At 46.6% G+C, this 17,795-nt stretch overlaps 1 protein-coding gene across 4 annotated transcripts in view; it reads left to right on the top strand.

Annotated features, from left to right (window-relative positions):
* Positions 1 to 10,095: 10,095 nt before the first annotated feature.
* Positions 10,096 to 17,795, top strand: part of LOC137535393 (zinc finger protein 182-like) — a 90,502-nt gene continuing 82,802 nt past the window's right edge. For all 4 annotated transcript variants that reach the window (XM_068257227.1, XM_068257228.1, XM_068257226.1 and 1 more), the window contains exons 1-2: positions 10,096 to 10,140; positions 15,559 to 16,119. In XM_068257227.1, coding sequence (XP_068113328.1) covers positions 15,615 to 16,119 — 505 coding nt within the window. In that variant the 5' untranslated portion in view covers positions 10,096 to 10,140; positions 15,559 to 15,614. The remainder of the gene's footprint in view (positions 10,141 to 15,558; positions 16,120 to 17,795) is intronic.

Here is a 17,795-nt window from a genome sequence, read left to right as displayed (position 1 = left end):
GCAGCTATCGACCTGAGGAGCAGGTGATTAAGACTGTACTGCAGCTATCAACCTGAGGAGCAGGTGATTAAACTGTACTGCAGCTATCAACCTGAGGAGCAGGTGATTAAGACTGTGCTGCAGCTATCAACCTGCGGAGCAGGTGATTCAGACTATACTGCAGCTATCTACCTGAGGAGCAGGTGATAACTAAACTGAGAGTCCCTCACCAGGACTAAGCTCCCTGGTGAGGGCAGAAGAGTCAGACAAGCAGGTTCGGCAACACACGGACAGATACGCTACAGAGACAGGAAGCTGAAGCAGAGTAGTAGTTCAGGCAGAGTCGGCAACTTAAATCAGATAGGCAAAGGTACCGAATCAGAGAGCAGAAGAATAGTCAAACTAGCAGAAGGTCATAACAAATAATACAATTCAATTAGTACTTTAAGCTATCAACAGAATCTGACTAAGTGTGGATTCCCAGCTCCAGCTGGTTCTAGCACACTTTGGGATCTGACTAGGTCTGAGTGCTAACACGTAGCATATGCAACAGCAGACGTGCAACAACTGACAGTCATGTCCTATATATACTAAACGCGCTCTATAGCGCCGCCCTGATCACTCAGCCAATCCAGAGCATAGCTGGAGTCAGCTGACCGAGTGATCAGCTGACTCCCCTTCTAGATGCATAAAGGTCCTTTCGCTCGGCGCGTGCGCGTAGCCCTCAGTCTATGAGCGATAGAAGGACCAGGCAAAGCACCAGCATGTAACTGTGCGGTGGATCTCTGCTATCCATTACAGAAAGCTTCCCACTTTTGTTGGACCTAAAAATGTGTCAGGACCCTTAGGGACAGAAGATGCAATCGCCCGTACTAGGCGTGAGCGCAGTCTCATTCCTCCTATATGCCGGGACCGGAGGCAAACTGAATTCTGTTATTTCCAGATAGGCACTGGCAAGTATGTGCCAATGTCGCCTCACACTTGCCAGGACCTTGCCCAAAAGTCCATGGAATTTGCAAACAAAGGGGAGACGTGGTGTCAAGTGTTTGCCATTGTCGGTAGAGGAGTGTGTCTTTATGACATACTCCAACTCCTCGTTCAACAATGAATCAGGATATCCACGCTGGGAGAGCTTCTCACACATCTGCTGTCTTGCCTCCTGTGCCAGAGTCTCATCAGAAACGATTCTGTTAACACGCATGCGTGGAGGAGGAAATGACCGCAGTGAGGCTTGGAACGCGACTAATAGGACGCATGGACCTATTTGGAGCGCAGGGAGGACGCTGATTTATGGGTAAATAACACTTTAATTCCCCGCCGCTCCCTTGCTGTAATTAAAACTAATTTAAATCACAAATTCGAGTGCCGAAGCACTCATGAGCCCATCCATGCTTAGAAAAGCGCTTTTTCAAAAAACGCAGCATGCTGTGGAGCACTGGGAGAGGGGAAAAAAAGTGCACAAAAACGCTAAATGTTTGCATTTGCATTTTCGTTTTTAGGTGTGAATGAGGCCTTAGACCTTTTTCATACCTTCCAGGGCAAGATCACAATTCCTCTTATCCAGAATCCATGTTTCCCTGTTAGTATCAGAAGGGGCCTCTTTAAACATAAGATAAGATGCTGTAGCCATTTCGCATCTGGACATATATGTTTCAAGCTTTTTATAAGTACTAGCATAAGCTAAGATCTAGCCCTGTAATACAGCCTTTGCAGTCTCCCAGAAAAGGACCGGCTGACCCATGTGCCTTGATAGTCTCTCCACCATAAAATTAAATCATTCGCCAGTTGATTATCAGTATAGAGATAGGTTGGAAATTGCCATGTAGAGGGTTTGGTGGAATATAAATGAAATTCAGCTGATACTGGCATGTGATCTGAAATGGCCAATGCTTTGAAAGAAGAATCTCGAACAAAAGAAATCCGATTCCTAGGCATCAGTATCAGATCTATTCTCGAATGGGAAAAAACACATATATCCAGGCACTGGATATACATCTATATCCAAGTGCCTGGATATGTGTTTTTTTTCTTGTTGTGACCAGGGTTTTAATTCAATGCACCCCCTCCTTCCCCTGTATGTGTTTTTTTGTCAGCATGCACACAGCGTATGCTGGTGTATGTGCATGGTGCACATGGATACATTACGTTAGTTCCCTTGTGCGATTGGTAAGATGCGCTATCTGTCCCAGGAGAGGACGTCAGGATGTGTGCTCCTAATCCCTAAATAGGTTTGATGCAATGAATGTTTGCATGTCTGCACTATGCATGTTGCAGGGCCAGAGTTAGGACACCTATGTTTACCTGGGTACTTCTGCGCAGTATAGGTGACTAAGCATAAGAATGCATTCTTCTGTGAACTAAGACCCTGGCTTTTAACTTAGCTGTAGGGATAACAGTGGTGCCTGGATGAGTGAATCTGTGAATGCATTTGTTTGAACATTTGCATGTGAGAGTGCGAAGGGTTAATTGTTTTTTGCTATTCTTGAATGGGACATATGAACTTTAGAATAGTGAGTAAAATCCCTATCGAGGGGATGGAGGGGACACCATAAATCTATCATGACCGTATTAGAAAGGAGTAATGCCAAGTTTTTATCTTGAGCTGAATGAGAACTAATGCCTAGTACACACCATGTTCTGTAAGATTTTCTGTTAGATTTATCTGCCAGATAGATACTTTTCAACATGTTGGAAATTATCTATCTAACCATCTATCTGCCTGGCAATTAAGCATTGTTCTACTCAGCAGGAGATCACCAGAAGCCAATGCACCAGAGATAATGACCAGTCTCTACCAGTACTTTACAGAAAAGAATCTAATTACAGAAAATCTTACAGAAAATCTAACAGAAAATTATTTGGTGTGTACTAGGCATAACACCTGTTCTTGGCAAGGAAATGAACAGCGCTGCTTAAAAACAGATAAGTGCCTATCTGCAAGAGAGTGCAAGCCCCACTTGTGGGATAAAATACACACCTAGCGTACACATGACCTGTCTACCACTGAAGGTTGTTGGTTTCCTGTAACAGCTTGCATGCAACTTGTTAAGTACTCGTCCCTCCCACTGCGGAGAAGTCATCCTTGATGGGAGGGGACCTAACACTAACTAAATCCTAACCTATGTATATACATAGCCTGGGTGCGGCCAATCAAGTAAAATTGAAAATTGTGCAAAAGGTGGATCAGCGCATCACCAGGCCGCCTCCGAATGGCCTCCAATCAGATTGATTCGGAGGCAGCCTGGTGATGCGCTGATAACACATGTTCTATTCGAGGTCAGCCTGTCCTCAGGGGGACTAGGGACTGCATTAAAATTCCCCACTATTATACATTTCAAATGATCGGGTAGTGAGACTACATCTCTAGTCAGCTGTGCATAAAAGGCCGACTTATTTGCATTTGGGCCATATATGCCCCACAATGTGATAGTATGAGAACCACACTGGAGTTAAGCTCTAAGCCTTCCACCCTCTTCTTTGTCAAAGTTGTGTGTTAGAAATTTAAATCTGCCCATGATTTGACAGAAACAAAGATTCTCAAGTTCCATCCTTCCACAGCCGCAAATCTGCCATTCCACCTTAGTACAGTCATTATCCCATGACACAGAATCCTGGCTAGAGGTAATAAAGCTCCATCTTTACAAGGGGTGATTCCTAAACCTTCAGAGGCTTTTCCTTTGGTCGGAGACTGAGATGGTTGTGGCGAGGCGGATTCAAACTGTTGCCTCAAATGTTTTTCCGCATCTGATGGTGATGTAAACAAAGAAACGTTGCCCTCGGTGTTGTAAATCAAAAGAGTGGCAGGATAGTTAAAGGCAAATCGTATCTTGCGTCATACTAGTGATTGACAGACTACATTAAAGGCCTTCCAAGCCCGAATCACTCTTAGCTGACTAATCTGCGAATTATAAGTTTTTGGCTATCAACCTCCAACAATTTCTGGTTTCTGTAGGCTCTCATTAGAGTTACCATCTAGTAATCTAGAAAGTGGGCTATCACCAGGCATGGTTTCTTCCTGTTGGATCGTGGCGGGCCCAGATGATGCGCATGTTCCACTTCATAAGCAAAGTGTTATAAACTGTTCTAATTCACCTTTTTCCGGCACCAGCATAGACTTTTCTCAGGCTTCTTCAATATTCACGAAGTTAATTCAGGAAACCTATATACAGATATAGTTATCATATCCTAGCAAAGTCTTCATATTTAAGTTTCTTGGCGTTACAGCTCTTGACTAACCTTCCTCCTGAATATTAGTCAGTTACCTTCTTTCTAATCTAAGTTACATCTTCTAGACTACCTATGTACAGCATACATCATATCAGATTACAGAAAGGAATGAAATACTTAGAGAAATAATTGGGTTCCAGTCAGTAGAAGTCAGAGATGGAGGGCATGAAAGTATGAAGCAGAGTGAGCTCCTTCAGCTTGTCCCCTCTTTAATACCGACTAGGAAAGAGTTAAATGTGACCTCATTTTTGCCGTCCCCCAATCCAGACTATTGGCTTAGCCCCCTCGTGGTGTCATAATACCCACCCACTCGATTAATTTTTAATGTCACCTTTCCTTTACTTACTGGAATGTGCATGTTTATAAAACATGGCTGATGTTTATGGTTCTAGTGGCGTACATGCTGAGGTCAGTGAGACCTGCGGCCTTGTCCATAGAACAGCTTCTTGGTATGTTCTAGTTCTGCTGACAGAACTGCAGATTTTCTCTCTAAGAGAAAATCCCCTTAAAGGGCCGATCTGCACCCCAAGCCTTTTTGACTCACTCAGTCCAAATAACTGAGGCCTACTTAAATTATAACACAAAGTTAACACCCAAAACCTTAGGGATGGCAACCGAGCAGAGTTGTGTTAAGTCTACAGGTTTCACTGACTCTAGTATGCTGATCGCACGAAGGTTATTGCGTCCTGACCTATTTTCCAGGTCCTCAATTTTATCAAAGAGAATCACTTGGCCGGAATGTGTGGATTGTGCAAGGGTGGCTGTCTATTCATTTCTATCCTCCAACGAGCTAATACGAGTTTCCATGTGATCGATGTGCGTGAAGTGAGCTGTGAGATCTGCTTTGATGGGTGAGAGCTGCTGCACCATCACCTCAGCAATGGGGGCCGTTAACTCAACATAATCGATCCGTGGTCTTGCATAAGCCAGATCCTCCATCTCTGTATCAGATGCATCTGGCTCGGTGTCTACGCCCGTCTTCCTGTAGGACCCAGTTCTAGGCCGCACCTTGGCAGGCTTCAGGGGGCGATTCTCCCGCGGTGTGCGCAGGACGTATTTGTCCATTGTGGCTTTCTCTTGCTGCTCCGACATGTGGAGTGCAGATGGGAGCACTATGTAGACCGGGGGACAGTCCTGCTATAGCGGGCGAGATGGAGCTCCAGGTTTATGCTGCCATCTCCCACAGCGCCGGAACCGTAATTAAGTTCTTGAATGTTTTAACATATTGCATCATTGCATTCCAGAACATTGTACTTTGCATGAATGCCTTTGTAGATTTTCACTTGTGCTTTAGATCACTGTCTTGTTGGAATATCTAACCCCTGTGTAACCTCAGCCTTGTGACTGATGCTTGAACATTATCCTGTAGAATGTGTTGATATTGGGTTGAATTAATCAGACCTGTGACTTTAGCAAGAGTCCCAGTCACTGAACCAGTCTTTGTTTCATCAGTCCAAAGCACTTTTTAAAAAAAAAATGTATCTGGTTTGTCTAACATGAGCTTTTCCGTACAAAAGGTGATTTTGTTTGTGGTGTGAATGCAGACAGGGCTTCTTTCTCACTACCCTACCATACAGATGTTATTTGTAAACATTGCCCTGAATTGCAAAGTGATGGACAGATACAACATCTGCAGCAAGATGCTCTTGCAGGTCTTTTCTTGCAATCCTTTACATACACCACCCCTGTATTTTTCTTGGCCTGCCAGCATACCTCCCAACTTTTTGAGATGAGAAAAAGGGACACATAAGCCACGCCCCTGCCACACCCCTGGCCACGCTCTCACCACGCCTCTAGTCACGCATACCATAAAGATTTCATAAGAAACATACTGTATGTTGTTTTATAATTCAAACCACACTGGTCCTTTCTATCCTGGTTCATTTTCCTTCATAGTAACATTTTAAAATTAGTAATATATCAATTTAAAGGTTGTGAATACAGTTTACAGTCAATCAAACACATTTTTAGTAGAGAAATACATATATTTACATAGAAAGAAGGACAAAGTCCTGAAAGAGGGACAAATGAGGGTGACAGAGGGACAGGGCTCCAAAAAAGGGACTGTCCCTCCAAAAAAGGGACAGTTGGGAGCTATGGGCCAGATCTGAGTTTAACAGCAACAGTGCCTGTGGCCTTCCATTTCCTGATTACATTTATTGTAGTTGATATTGACCTTTTAAAGCTATGAGATAACTTTTTGTAGCCTTCCCATGATACAGAATAATCTTTGTTTTCAGATCTTTGGAGAGTTGCTTTGAGGATCTCATGCTGTCACTCTTCACAGGGGAGTCAAAGAGAAGCACAAATTGCCATTGGCCACCTTACACACATTTTCTTATGACACACCTGTCTATGAAGTTTAAAGAGACACTGTAAACTCAAAAAGTTCCCCTGGGGGGTACTCACCTCGGGTGTTGGAAGCCTCAGGATCCTAATGAAGCTTTCCACGCTATCCTCTGTCCCACGGGGGTCTCGCTGCAGCCCTCCGAACAGCCGCCCGACAGACCCGACTGTTAGTTCAATATTTACCTTTGCATGCTCCAGTGGGGGCGCTGTGGCGGCTTTCGGCTCTGAAGTAGACAGAAATACCCGATCTCAGTCGGGTCCGCTCTACTGTGCAGGCGCCGGAGACTGGCGCCTGCGCAGTAGAGCAGACCCGACGGCGATTGGGTATTTCCACCTACTTCCGAGCCGACAGCCGCCAGAGCGCCTGCAAAGGAGCCGGGAAGGTAAATATTTACGTTGCCGCTGTACGGAGGGCTGCAGCAAGACCCCCGAGGGACGGAGGACGGCGTGGGAAGCATTAGGATCCTGAGGCTTCCCCCTCCCGAGGTGAGTACCCCCCAGGGGAACTTTTTGAGTTTACAGATTTTCTTTAAGGCTTAACAGCCTACCCCTTATAGTTTGGCGTGGCCAGAAATCAGTGTTGGGCAGTTACTTGCATTCAAAGGTAGCAACATTACAGCAACATTATAGCAACATTACAAAGGTCGTATTTAATTTCTTACAACTAAATACTGCTTCCAGGGCCAGAATTACCATAAGGCACTTTAGGCACGTGCCTACAGACGCCCTATGTGTGAGAAGCGGCTCCCCTCCCTGAATTTTCCCTGTGCAGTGAGTCACATGATGCGCCGCTGCCCCACTTCACTCTCTTTACGATGCAGATGTATAGCCCCTCTGTCTGCTCTGTACTTCACTGGGCATCGTTCTGTATTGTATCTTTAAGGGCCCTTGCTTGATGAGGAGGACCCTTACAGTACAGAACAATGCCGCCGGTGTACAGCAGAGCCGCCGCCTGGCTGCCAGTAGGACAGAGGGTAACTGTGTACCAGAGATCTTGATGGAGTGAAGTGGAGCCTGGGGTCATGTCTCCTCCACTGAAGCAGTAGCAGTGAGCTGCGAGCAGTGATCCCGCCCCCCCGCGCACACTGCTGGATGGTGCAGACTGTCCTGTAACTATGTAAGGGCATCCTCTGTTTACCACTTTCCTAGCAATTTAGAGCCAGTGTTAACTTCCAAGTGCTGCTTTGTGGAAACTTTTTACTGCAGTGTGACCCACCGAAACTGTCACTATAGTTGTTGCTCTCACTATTTTTGAATGTAGGGAGATCATGTACTTGTACGTTGGGCAGAGTGTCTATGTACGTGCTCATAATCTGTGTATAGATCATTCTAAGGAGTTATGTGCTGATCTGGATCCTCTGGATGGTTTATCTCTCTATGCAATATTTAGTTTTAATGCATACCCGTTTTTGCCATTTAATAAAGTTTTTGTGTAATCTTGATTTAGCCTAGTGCTTTCTATATGGTTGGGATGGGCATGATATAGGGAACAGCCAGGCTTCAGCTGCAGCTTCAGCTTGGGAGAGAGTGTGGGATGCTCTCCACTAGAGATGGCCCGAACCTCGATTTTAGGTTTGCGAACCTCCGCAAACGTTCGCAAACTTGCAAACGTTCGCGAACCGCCATAGACTTCAATGGGGAGGCGAACTTGAAAAATTAGAAAAAATTATGCTGGCCAGAAAAGTGACGGAAAAAATGTTTCGAGGCATCTAACACCTGGAGCGAAACATGGTTGACTGGGATAGACGTCAAAAGTCTCGGAAAAAAAATTAGTTTTCACACAAAGCAGTGTTTTAAGGGCAGAAATCACATTCAATGCTAAATTGCAGGCCTACACTACTGCATGTGTATACATCAATCAGGGAGTGTAATTCTTTCTCCCTTCATTCTCCTCCTCCGGAGGAGGATCGTGTCTTCCAGAAATTTGTAGGATGTCAAAAGCATGCTCACATACATTGGCCAGGAATCGAACCCAGGTCAACTGCTTGGAGGGCAGCTATGCTCACCACTATACCACCAACACTACAGGCTGAAGCCAGCCTAGCTGGCCTGGGAAGGATGAAAAGCTAGGTGGCCATGCAACCATTCCTGCTAACTTAAAGCTTGCTTGTGTCTTACAACACATTGGCTTAAGACTTTACCAAATCCAATGCTCCAATATGGGGAAGCTTCTCTGTTTGCTGTTTTTTTTTTTTTTAAGTGTGGTGTCACAGTTCACTCATCTCTTCAACTACAAGAAAGGCCCAGGAGTAGTCTTAGCTACCGTAATATCTATGTTACGGCATGGCCCTTATTACACTTTTTCTTACAGGGCTATGGAAACCGTTTTGCCCATGCGATAAAGCGAGGTGCAAAAATGAAATCATGCCTAGCAGAGGTTGGTTTTGATCCATCAACCTGTGGGTTATGGGCCCAGCACACTTCCACTGCGCCACTCTGCAGTCTGCTTACATTTCTATACAATCTTCAAGTTTAAGAAGGGTACATTAGTTGAAATAGTTACACTACAATCTATGTTACAGCAAGGCCCTAATGACACTTTCTCTTAAGGGGCTATGGCCGCCATAGCCCCTTAAGAGAAAGTGTCACTAGGGCCTTGCTGTAACATAGATTGTAGTGTAACTATTTCAACTAATGTACCCTTCTTAATCTTGAAGATTGTACACAAATGTAAGCAGACTGCAGAGTGGTGCAGCAGAAGTGTCCTGGGCCCATAACCCAGAGGTTGATGGATCGAAACCATCCTCTGCTCAGCCAGATGTACCCCCTCCCCCCCAAAGATAGCGATATGTGACCCCTCCCCCATTTAGATAGCCAAATGTGCCCACTTCCTTTGTTCAGATAGCCAGATATGCCCCCCTTTAAACAGCAAAATGTTCCCGCCTTTAGATAGCCAGGTGTGCCCCCCTATAGATAACCAGATGTGCAGTATATTGTCTTGTTACTAACTGTCCCTCAGAGGAGCTCACAATCTAATCCCCAGAGGCATGGCTATGGGTGGGCAAGAGGGGTCACATGTTCCTGGGCACAGCGCTGTAAGGGGGCTCAGCCCAACCGGTGCATCTCCACATGAGAGAAAGTTGGCCCGCTGGCTGCCCGAAGTGCCCCTGCTTCTCTCCCTCCCTCTGCAGAGGAGCGCAGAAGCATTAGCTGCAGTAGAAAAAGCGGGCACATCTGGCTATCTAAAGGGGGTGTACAGCGCTGAGGAAGATGTTGGTGCTATATAAATACTAAAATAATAATAATAATAATACTGTTCTCGTTTTCTTTTTCCTTCTGCTTGTTCCTACCTATTCACAGATTTGTGACTGGGATATATGTGCGTGTTTGTGTGGGAGCCAAATGGCAGCTTTATATCTGCAGTCTAGGGATCAATAATTATAATAATCAAAACAAAAACAATAATTTTAGATGGCTAAATGTAGGTGAGTCCAGAAATAGTTACTGCAGTTAGCCTATTCGCCACAAGATGGCAACATCTCATCTCCCAGGTGGAACGCACAGACAGGAAGTAATAAAACCAGAGACAGGAAAAGGTGTAACAGACTTTTGCAGGTGGTGGAGGGTAGACCCGGCTGGGAAGAGGTGATTTTGTGACTCTTGTTATATATTGGGCAGAGCAGAGGTCGAGGTGGACATACTTGTTACATATTGGGCAGAGCAGAGGTCGGGGTGGTCATACTTGTTATATATTGGGCAGAGCAGAGGTCTGGGTGGACATACTTGTTATATATTGGGCACAGGTCGGGGTGGTCATACTTGTTATATATTGGGCAGAGCAGAGATTGGGGGGGACATACTTGTTATATATTGTGCAGAGCAGAGGTCGGGGTGGTCATACTTGTTATATATTGGGCAGAGCAGAGGTCGGGGTGGACTTACTTGTTATATATTGGGCACAGGTCGGGGTGGTCATACTTGTTATATATTGGGCAGAGCAGAGATTGGGGGGGACATTCTTGTTATATATTGGGCAGAGCAGAGGCCGGGGTGGACATGCTTGTTATATATTGGGCAGAGCAGAGGTCGGGGTGGACATACTTGTTATATATTGGGCAGAGCAGAGGTCGGGGTGCACATTCTTGTTATATATTGGGCAGAGCAGAGGTTGGGGTGGACATACTTGTTATATATTGGGCAGAGCAGAGGTCGGGGTGGACATACTTGTTATATATTGGGCAGAGCAGAGGTCGGGGTGGACATGCTTGTTATATATTGGGTAGAGCACAGGCCGGGGTGGTCATACTTGTTATATATTGGGCAGAGCACAGGCCGGGGTGGACATACTTGTTATATATTGGGCAGAGCAGAGGTCGGGGTGGACATGCTTGTTATATATTGGGCAGAGCAGAGGTCGGGGTGGACATACTTGTTATATATTGGGCAGAGCAGAGCTCGGGGTGGACATACTTGTTATATATTGGGCAGAGCAGAGGTCGGGGTGGACATACTTGTTATATATTGGGCACAGCAGAGGTCGGGGTGGACATACTTGTTGTATATTGGGCAGAGCAGAGCTCGGGGTAGGCCTACTTGTTATATATGGGGCATGTTATATATTGGGTAGAGCACAGGCCGGGGTGGTCATACTTGTTATATATTGGGTAGAGCACAGGCCGGGGTGGTCATACTTGTTATATATTGGGCAGAGCACAGGCCGGGGTGGTCATACTTGTTATATATTGGGCAGAGCAGAGGTCGGGGTGGACATGCTTGTTATATATTGGGCAGAGCAGAGGTCGGGGTGGACATACTTGTTATATATTGGGCAGGGCAGAGGTCGGGGTGGACATACTTGTTATATATTGGGCAGAGCAGAGCTCGGGGTGGACATACTTGTTATATATTGGGCAGAGCAGAGGTCGGGGTGGACATACTTGTTATATATTGGGCACAGCAGAGGTCGGGGTGGACATACTTGTTGTATATTGGGCAGAGCAGAGCTCGGGGTAGGCCTACTTGTTATATATGGGGCATGTTATATATTGGGTAGAGCACAGGCCGGGGTGGTCATACTTGTTATATATTGGGTAGAGCACAGGCCGGGGTGGTCATACTTGTTATATATTGGGCAGAGCACAGGCCGGGGTGGTCATACTTGTTATATTTTGGGCAGAGCAGAGGTCGGGGTGGTCATACTTGTTATATATTGGGCAGAGCAGAGGTCGGTGTGGGCCTACTTGTTATATATTGGGCATAGCAGAGGTCCGGGTGGAAATATGTGTTATATATTGGGCAGAGGTCGGGGTGGACATACTTGTTATATATTGGGCAGAGCAGAGGTCGGCGTGGACATACTTGTTATATATTGGGCATAGCAGAGGTTGGGGTGGACGTACTTTTTATATATTGGGCAGAGCACAGGCCGGGGTGGACATACTTGTTATATATTGGGCAGAGCAGAGGTCGGGGTGGTCATACTTGTTATATATTGGGCAGAGCAGAGCTCGGGGTAGGCCTACTTGTTATATATGGGGCATGTTATATATTGGGTAGAGCACAGGCCGGGGTGGTCATACTTGTTATATATTGGGTAGAGCACAGGCCGGGGTGGTCATACTTGTTATATTTTGGGCAGAGCAGAGGTCGGGGTGGACATACTTGTTATATATTGGGCAGAGCAGAGGTCGGGGTGGTCATACTTGTTATATATTGGGCAGAGCAGAGGTCGGGGTGGTCATACTTGTTATATATTGGGCAGAGCAGAGGTCGGTGTGGAAATATGTGTTATATATTGGGCAGAGGTCGGGGTGGACATACTTGTTATATATTGGGCAGAGCAGAGGTCGGCGTGGACATACTTGTTATATATTGGGCATAGCAGAGGTCGGGGTGGACATACTTGTTATATATTGGGCAGAGCAGAGGTCGAGGTGGTCATACTTGTTATATATTGGGCAGAGCAGAGGTCGGGCTGGGCATACTTGTTATATATTTGGGCAGAGCAGAGGTTGGGGTGGACATACTTGTTATATATTGGGCAGAGCACAGGCCGGGGTGGTCATACTTGTTATATATCGGGCAGAGCAGAACTTGGGGTGGACATACCTGTTATATATTGGGCAGAGCAGAGGTTGTGGTGGACATACTTGTTATATATTGGGCAGGGCAGAGGTCGGGGTGGACATACTTGTTATATATTGGGCAGAGCAGAGGTCGGGGAGGACATACTTGTTATATATTGAGCAGAGTAGAGGTCGGGGTGGACATACTTGTTATATATTGGGCAGAGCAGAGGTCGGGGTGGATATACTTGTTATATATCGGGCAGAGCAGAGGTCGGGGTGGACATACTTGTTATATATTGGGCAGAGCAGAGGTCGGGGTGGACATACTTGTTATATATTGGGCAGAGCAGAGGTCGGGGTGGACATACTTGTTGTATATTGGGCAGAGCAGAGGTCGGGGTGGACATACTTGTTATATATCGGGCAGAGCAGAAGTCGGGGTGGACACACTTGTTATATATTGGGCAGAGCAGAGGTCGGGGTGGACATACTTGTTATATACTGGGCAGAGCAGAGGTCGGGGTGGGAATACTTGTTATGTATTGGGCAGAGCAGAGGTCGGGGTGGTCATACTTGTTATATATTGGGCAGAGCAGAGGTCGGGGAGGACATACTTGTTATATATTGGGCAGAGCAGAGGTCGGGGTGGACGTACTTGTTATATATTGAGCAGAGCAGAGGTCAGGGTGGACGTACTTTTTATATATTGGGCAGAGCAGAGGTCGGGGTTGACATACTTGTTATATATTGGGCAGAGCAGAGGTCGGGCTGGGCATACTTGTTATATATTTGGGCAGAGCAGAGGTTGGGGTGGACATACTTGTTATATATTGGGCAGAGCACAGGCCGGGGTGGTCATACTTGTTGTGTATTGGGCAGGGCAGAGGTCGGGGTGGACATAGTTGTTATATATTGGGCAGAGCAGAGGCCGGGGTGGGCATACTTGTTATATATTGGGCAGAGCAGAGGTCGGGGTGGACATACTTGTTATATATTGGGCAGAGCAGAGGTTGGGGTGGACATACTTGTTATATATTGGGCAGAGCAGAGGTCGGGGTGGACATAATTGTTATATATTGGGCAGAGCAGAGGTCGGGGTGGACATACTTGTTATATATTGGGCAGAGCAAAGGTGGGGTGGACATAGTTGTTATATATTGGGCAGAGCAGAGGTCTGGTTGGACATACTTGGTATATATTGGGCAGAGCAGAGGTCGGGTGGACATAGTTGTTATATATTGGGCAGAGCAGAGGCCGGGGTGGGCATACTTGTTATATATTGGGCAGAGCAGAGGTCGGGGTGGACATACTTGTTATATATTGGGCAGAGCAAAGGTGGGGTGGACATAGTTGTTATATATTGGGCAGAGCAGAGGTCGGGGTGGACATACTTGGTATATATTGGGCAGAGCAGAGGTCGGGGTGGGCATACTTGTTATATATTGGGCAGAGCAGAGGTCGGGGTGGACATACTTGGTATATATTGGGCAGAGCAGAGGTCGGGTGGACATAGTTGTTATATATTGGGCAGAGCAGAGGTCGGGTGGACGAGTCGAGTTTGAACAAAGATGGTGGCTGGTGGGTCACAGCTAGGGGGTGGAGCCATGTAACAAGGGACGTGGCAGCAGGGTAGTTCATAGACTAAATTGCACCCACGGCGAGGGTGTACAAATTGTGCCCCCCCCCCCCATGGACTCTCGAACCCCTACTACGCCCCAAGTATAAGTAGTCAGGTAGGTGTGCACCTAGTATAGGTAGCCAGGCATAGGTGCACCCAGTATGGGTAGCCAGCTTTAGATGCCCCCAGTATAGATGGCTAGCTATAGGTGCTCCTAGTATAGGTTAGCTAGGTATAGGTGCCTTAAGTATAGGTAGCTAGGTATAGTTGCAGCCAGTATAGGTTAGCTAGGTATAGGTGCCTTCAGTATAGGTAGCTAGGTATAGTTGCAGCCAGTATAGGTTAGCTAGGTATAGGTGCCTTCAGTATAGGTAGCTAGGTATAGTTGCAGCCAGTATAGGTTAGCTAGGTATAGGTGCCTTCAGTATAGGTAGCTAGGTATAGTTGCAGCCAGTATAGGTTAGCTAGGTATAGGTGCCTTCAGTATAGGTAGCTAGGTATAGTTGCAGCCAGTATATGTTAGCTAGGTTTAGGTGCCTTAAGTATAGGTAGCTAGGTATAGTTGCAGCCAGTATAGGTTAGCTAGGTATAGGTGCAGCCAGTATAGGTTAGCTAGGTATAGGTGCAGCCAGTATAGGTTAGCTAGGTATAGGTGCAGCCAGTATAGGTTAGCTAGGTATAGGTGCAGCCAGTATAGGTTAGCTAGGTATAGGTGCCTTCAGTATAGGTAGCTAGGTATAGTTGCAGCCAGTATAGATTAGCTAGGTATAGGTGCAGCCAGTATAGGTTAGCTAGGTATAGGTGCAGCCAGTATAGGTTAGCTAGGTATAGGTGCCTTCAGTATAGGTAGCTAGGTATAGGTGCAGGCTGTATAGGTTAGCTATGTATAGGTGCAGCCAGTATAGGTAGCTATATACATGTTGTGTGTCTTGTTTGCTCTGTAAGCTGTATGCTGTTGTAACAATACCGTTTACTTGAAGAAGCGAATAGTGTACCGTCTCCTTCTTTTGCATTATGGTCAGGATATGGAGCTGCAGTCCCCTCTGCCTATTTCATCAGGTGCCAGAGCCATAAGTAATGATAATTAGCTGCAGTCCTCTGCTCCCATCTTCCTCTGTCTCCAGCTGTTCTCTCCTCACATCCTCATCCATCTACCGCTGCCAGCACTGCTGTAACCTCCCAGGAATGTGTGCATGGAGAGGAGGAGAGAAGCACCAGATGATGAGCAAGGCACACTGGAAGAGAGGACTGTGGTACTGAATGTGCAGGATACCACAGCTTATGGGATATTATCACCCCCTAGCAAATTATGTTAATTTTCTGTGCTCTGTTTATTACTGCTTATATCTTACTGCTATAATCTGTTATCCTTTTCAGAAATAAGATCTGAGCTCAAAGAAAAAGAGACGTATGTGAGGAGTGATCAGCAGTCTATGGAGGAGGGTGACATGATGGGGTCAATTAAAGAGGAAGAAGAGACATATGTGAGGAGTGATCAGCAGTCTACAGAGGAGAGTGACATGGTGTGGACAATTAAAGAGGAAGAAAAAGAGACGTTTGTGAGGAGTGATGAACAGTCTACTGAGGAAGGTATAATAATAAGATTGATTAAAGAAGAAGAAGAGACATATGTGAGGAGTGATCAGCAGTCTGTGGAGGAGGGTGACATGATGAAGACAATTAAAGAGGAAGAAGAAGACACATATGTGAGGAGTGATCAGGAGTCTACTGAGGTGGATGACATGATGACGACAATTAAAGAAGAAGAGACATATGTGAGAAGTGATCAGCAGTCTGCAGAGGAGGGAGACACGATGAGGACAATTAAAGAGGAGGAAGAAGAGATGTGTGTGAGGAGTGATCAGCAGTCTATGGAGGAGGGAGACATGATGAAAGAAGGATGGAAGAAGGAAGACATTATTACAGGGATGAGCAGTGGTGAGTGATAAATATTAGATATTCAAAAGACTTATTAAGTTGACTAAGAAATATGTCCCAGCTGGGCACAGTAAAGGTCACATGATGCCTGTAATTGGGGGAGGGGCTGTAAGAATGTGAGTGATGTCTGGTGGTAGGGGAGACTGAAGTGACAGGTAACTATAATATCCCTTTAATAAACAACTATGCCAAGTACAATCATGCTAAACCAGTATTCACATTCACAAGACTAAGGCCTCTTTTCCACAGGCTGTTGATAGGTAGTGGAATGCTTCTCAAACTCCCACAACTGCTTGCTTCTGCCTGGAATCTGCTTGCTGCTGCCTGGTAACCGCTTGCTAAGCACACAGTTCAACTGTCTTTGGAAAGGAGGCCTAAGAAGTTGATACTGCAGGAATATCAGGCAGGGAGTGAGTAGTGAAATGACAGATCTGGCAAGGGTGGTAATTACCACAGCCCAAAGTGGGGAAACTGGTGTCAACTCTGACTGATCACAGTGTGTCTCACATCAACAGCAAAACATAAATACATTATTAAGCATTTGGTACCTTTTCTCTCCTGTGCCCTCACATGTCCCAACTGATCCTGGGAAAGGCAAAAAACATCTTACAAGCAAATTAACCTTTTAGGGAAAAAATATCTTTACCGAATCCAGATGGCAGTCAGATACATTCCCTGGATCAACTTTGTTAGGAAATAACTAGTAATTATAGCCATGGATTTCCTATAGTGCAAGGAAATCCATGGGATGTAGCATCCCTGACCTTTAGTGCATGCTGGTAGTTTCCCCCGCTGCTGGTGCATGCTGGGAGATGTACACTACATCTCCCAGCATGCACCAGCAGCCGGGGACACTACATCTCTCAGCATGCACCAGCAGCCAGGGACACTACATCTCCCAGCATGCACCAGCAGCTGGGGACACTACATCTCCCAGTGTGCACCAGCAGCTGGGGACACTACATCTCCCAGTATGCACCAGCAGCCGGGGATGCTACAGCTCCCAGTATGCACCAGCAGCCGGTATTGCTACAGCTCCCAGTATCCACCAGCAGCCGGGGACACTACATCTCCCAGTATGCACCAGCAGCCGGGGACGCTACAGCTCCCAGAATGCACCAGCAGCCGGGGACGCTACCGCTCCCAGTATCCACCAGCAGCCGGAGACGCTACAGCTCCCAGTATGCACCAGCAGCTGGGTACACTGCATCTCCCAGTATGCACCAGCAGCCAGGGACATTACATCTCCCAGCATGCACCAGCAGCCGGGCACACTACATCTCCCAGCATGCACCAGCAGCCGGGGACACTACATCTCCCAGCATGCACCAGCAGACGGGCACACTACATCTCCCAGCATGCACCAGCAGCCGGGCACACTACATCTCCCAGCATGCACCAGCAGCCGGGCACACTACATCTCCCAGCATGCACCAGCAGCTGGGGACACTACATCTCCCAGCATGCACCAGCAGCTGGGGACACTACATCTCCCAGCATGCACCAGCAGCTGGGGACACTACATCTCCCAGCATGCACCAGCAGCTGGGGACACTGCATCTCCCAACATGCACCAGCAGCCGGGGACACTACATCTTCCAGCATGCACCAGCAGCCGGGGACACTACATCTCCCAGCATGCACCAGCAGCTGGGGACACTACATCTCTCAGCATG

Source organism: Hyperolius riggenbachi, chromosome 10 (assembly GCF_040937935.1).
Source record: "Hyperolius riggenbachi isolate aHypRig1 chromosome 10, aHypRig1.pri, whole genome shotgun sequence".
Lineage (NCBI taxonomy): Eukaryota > Metazoa > Chordata > Amphibia > Anura > Hyperoliidae > Hyperolius > Hyperolius riggenbachi.
Note: the sequence above shows the minus strand (reverse complement) of the source record. Positions and strands in the feature narration are given on the sequence as shown.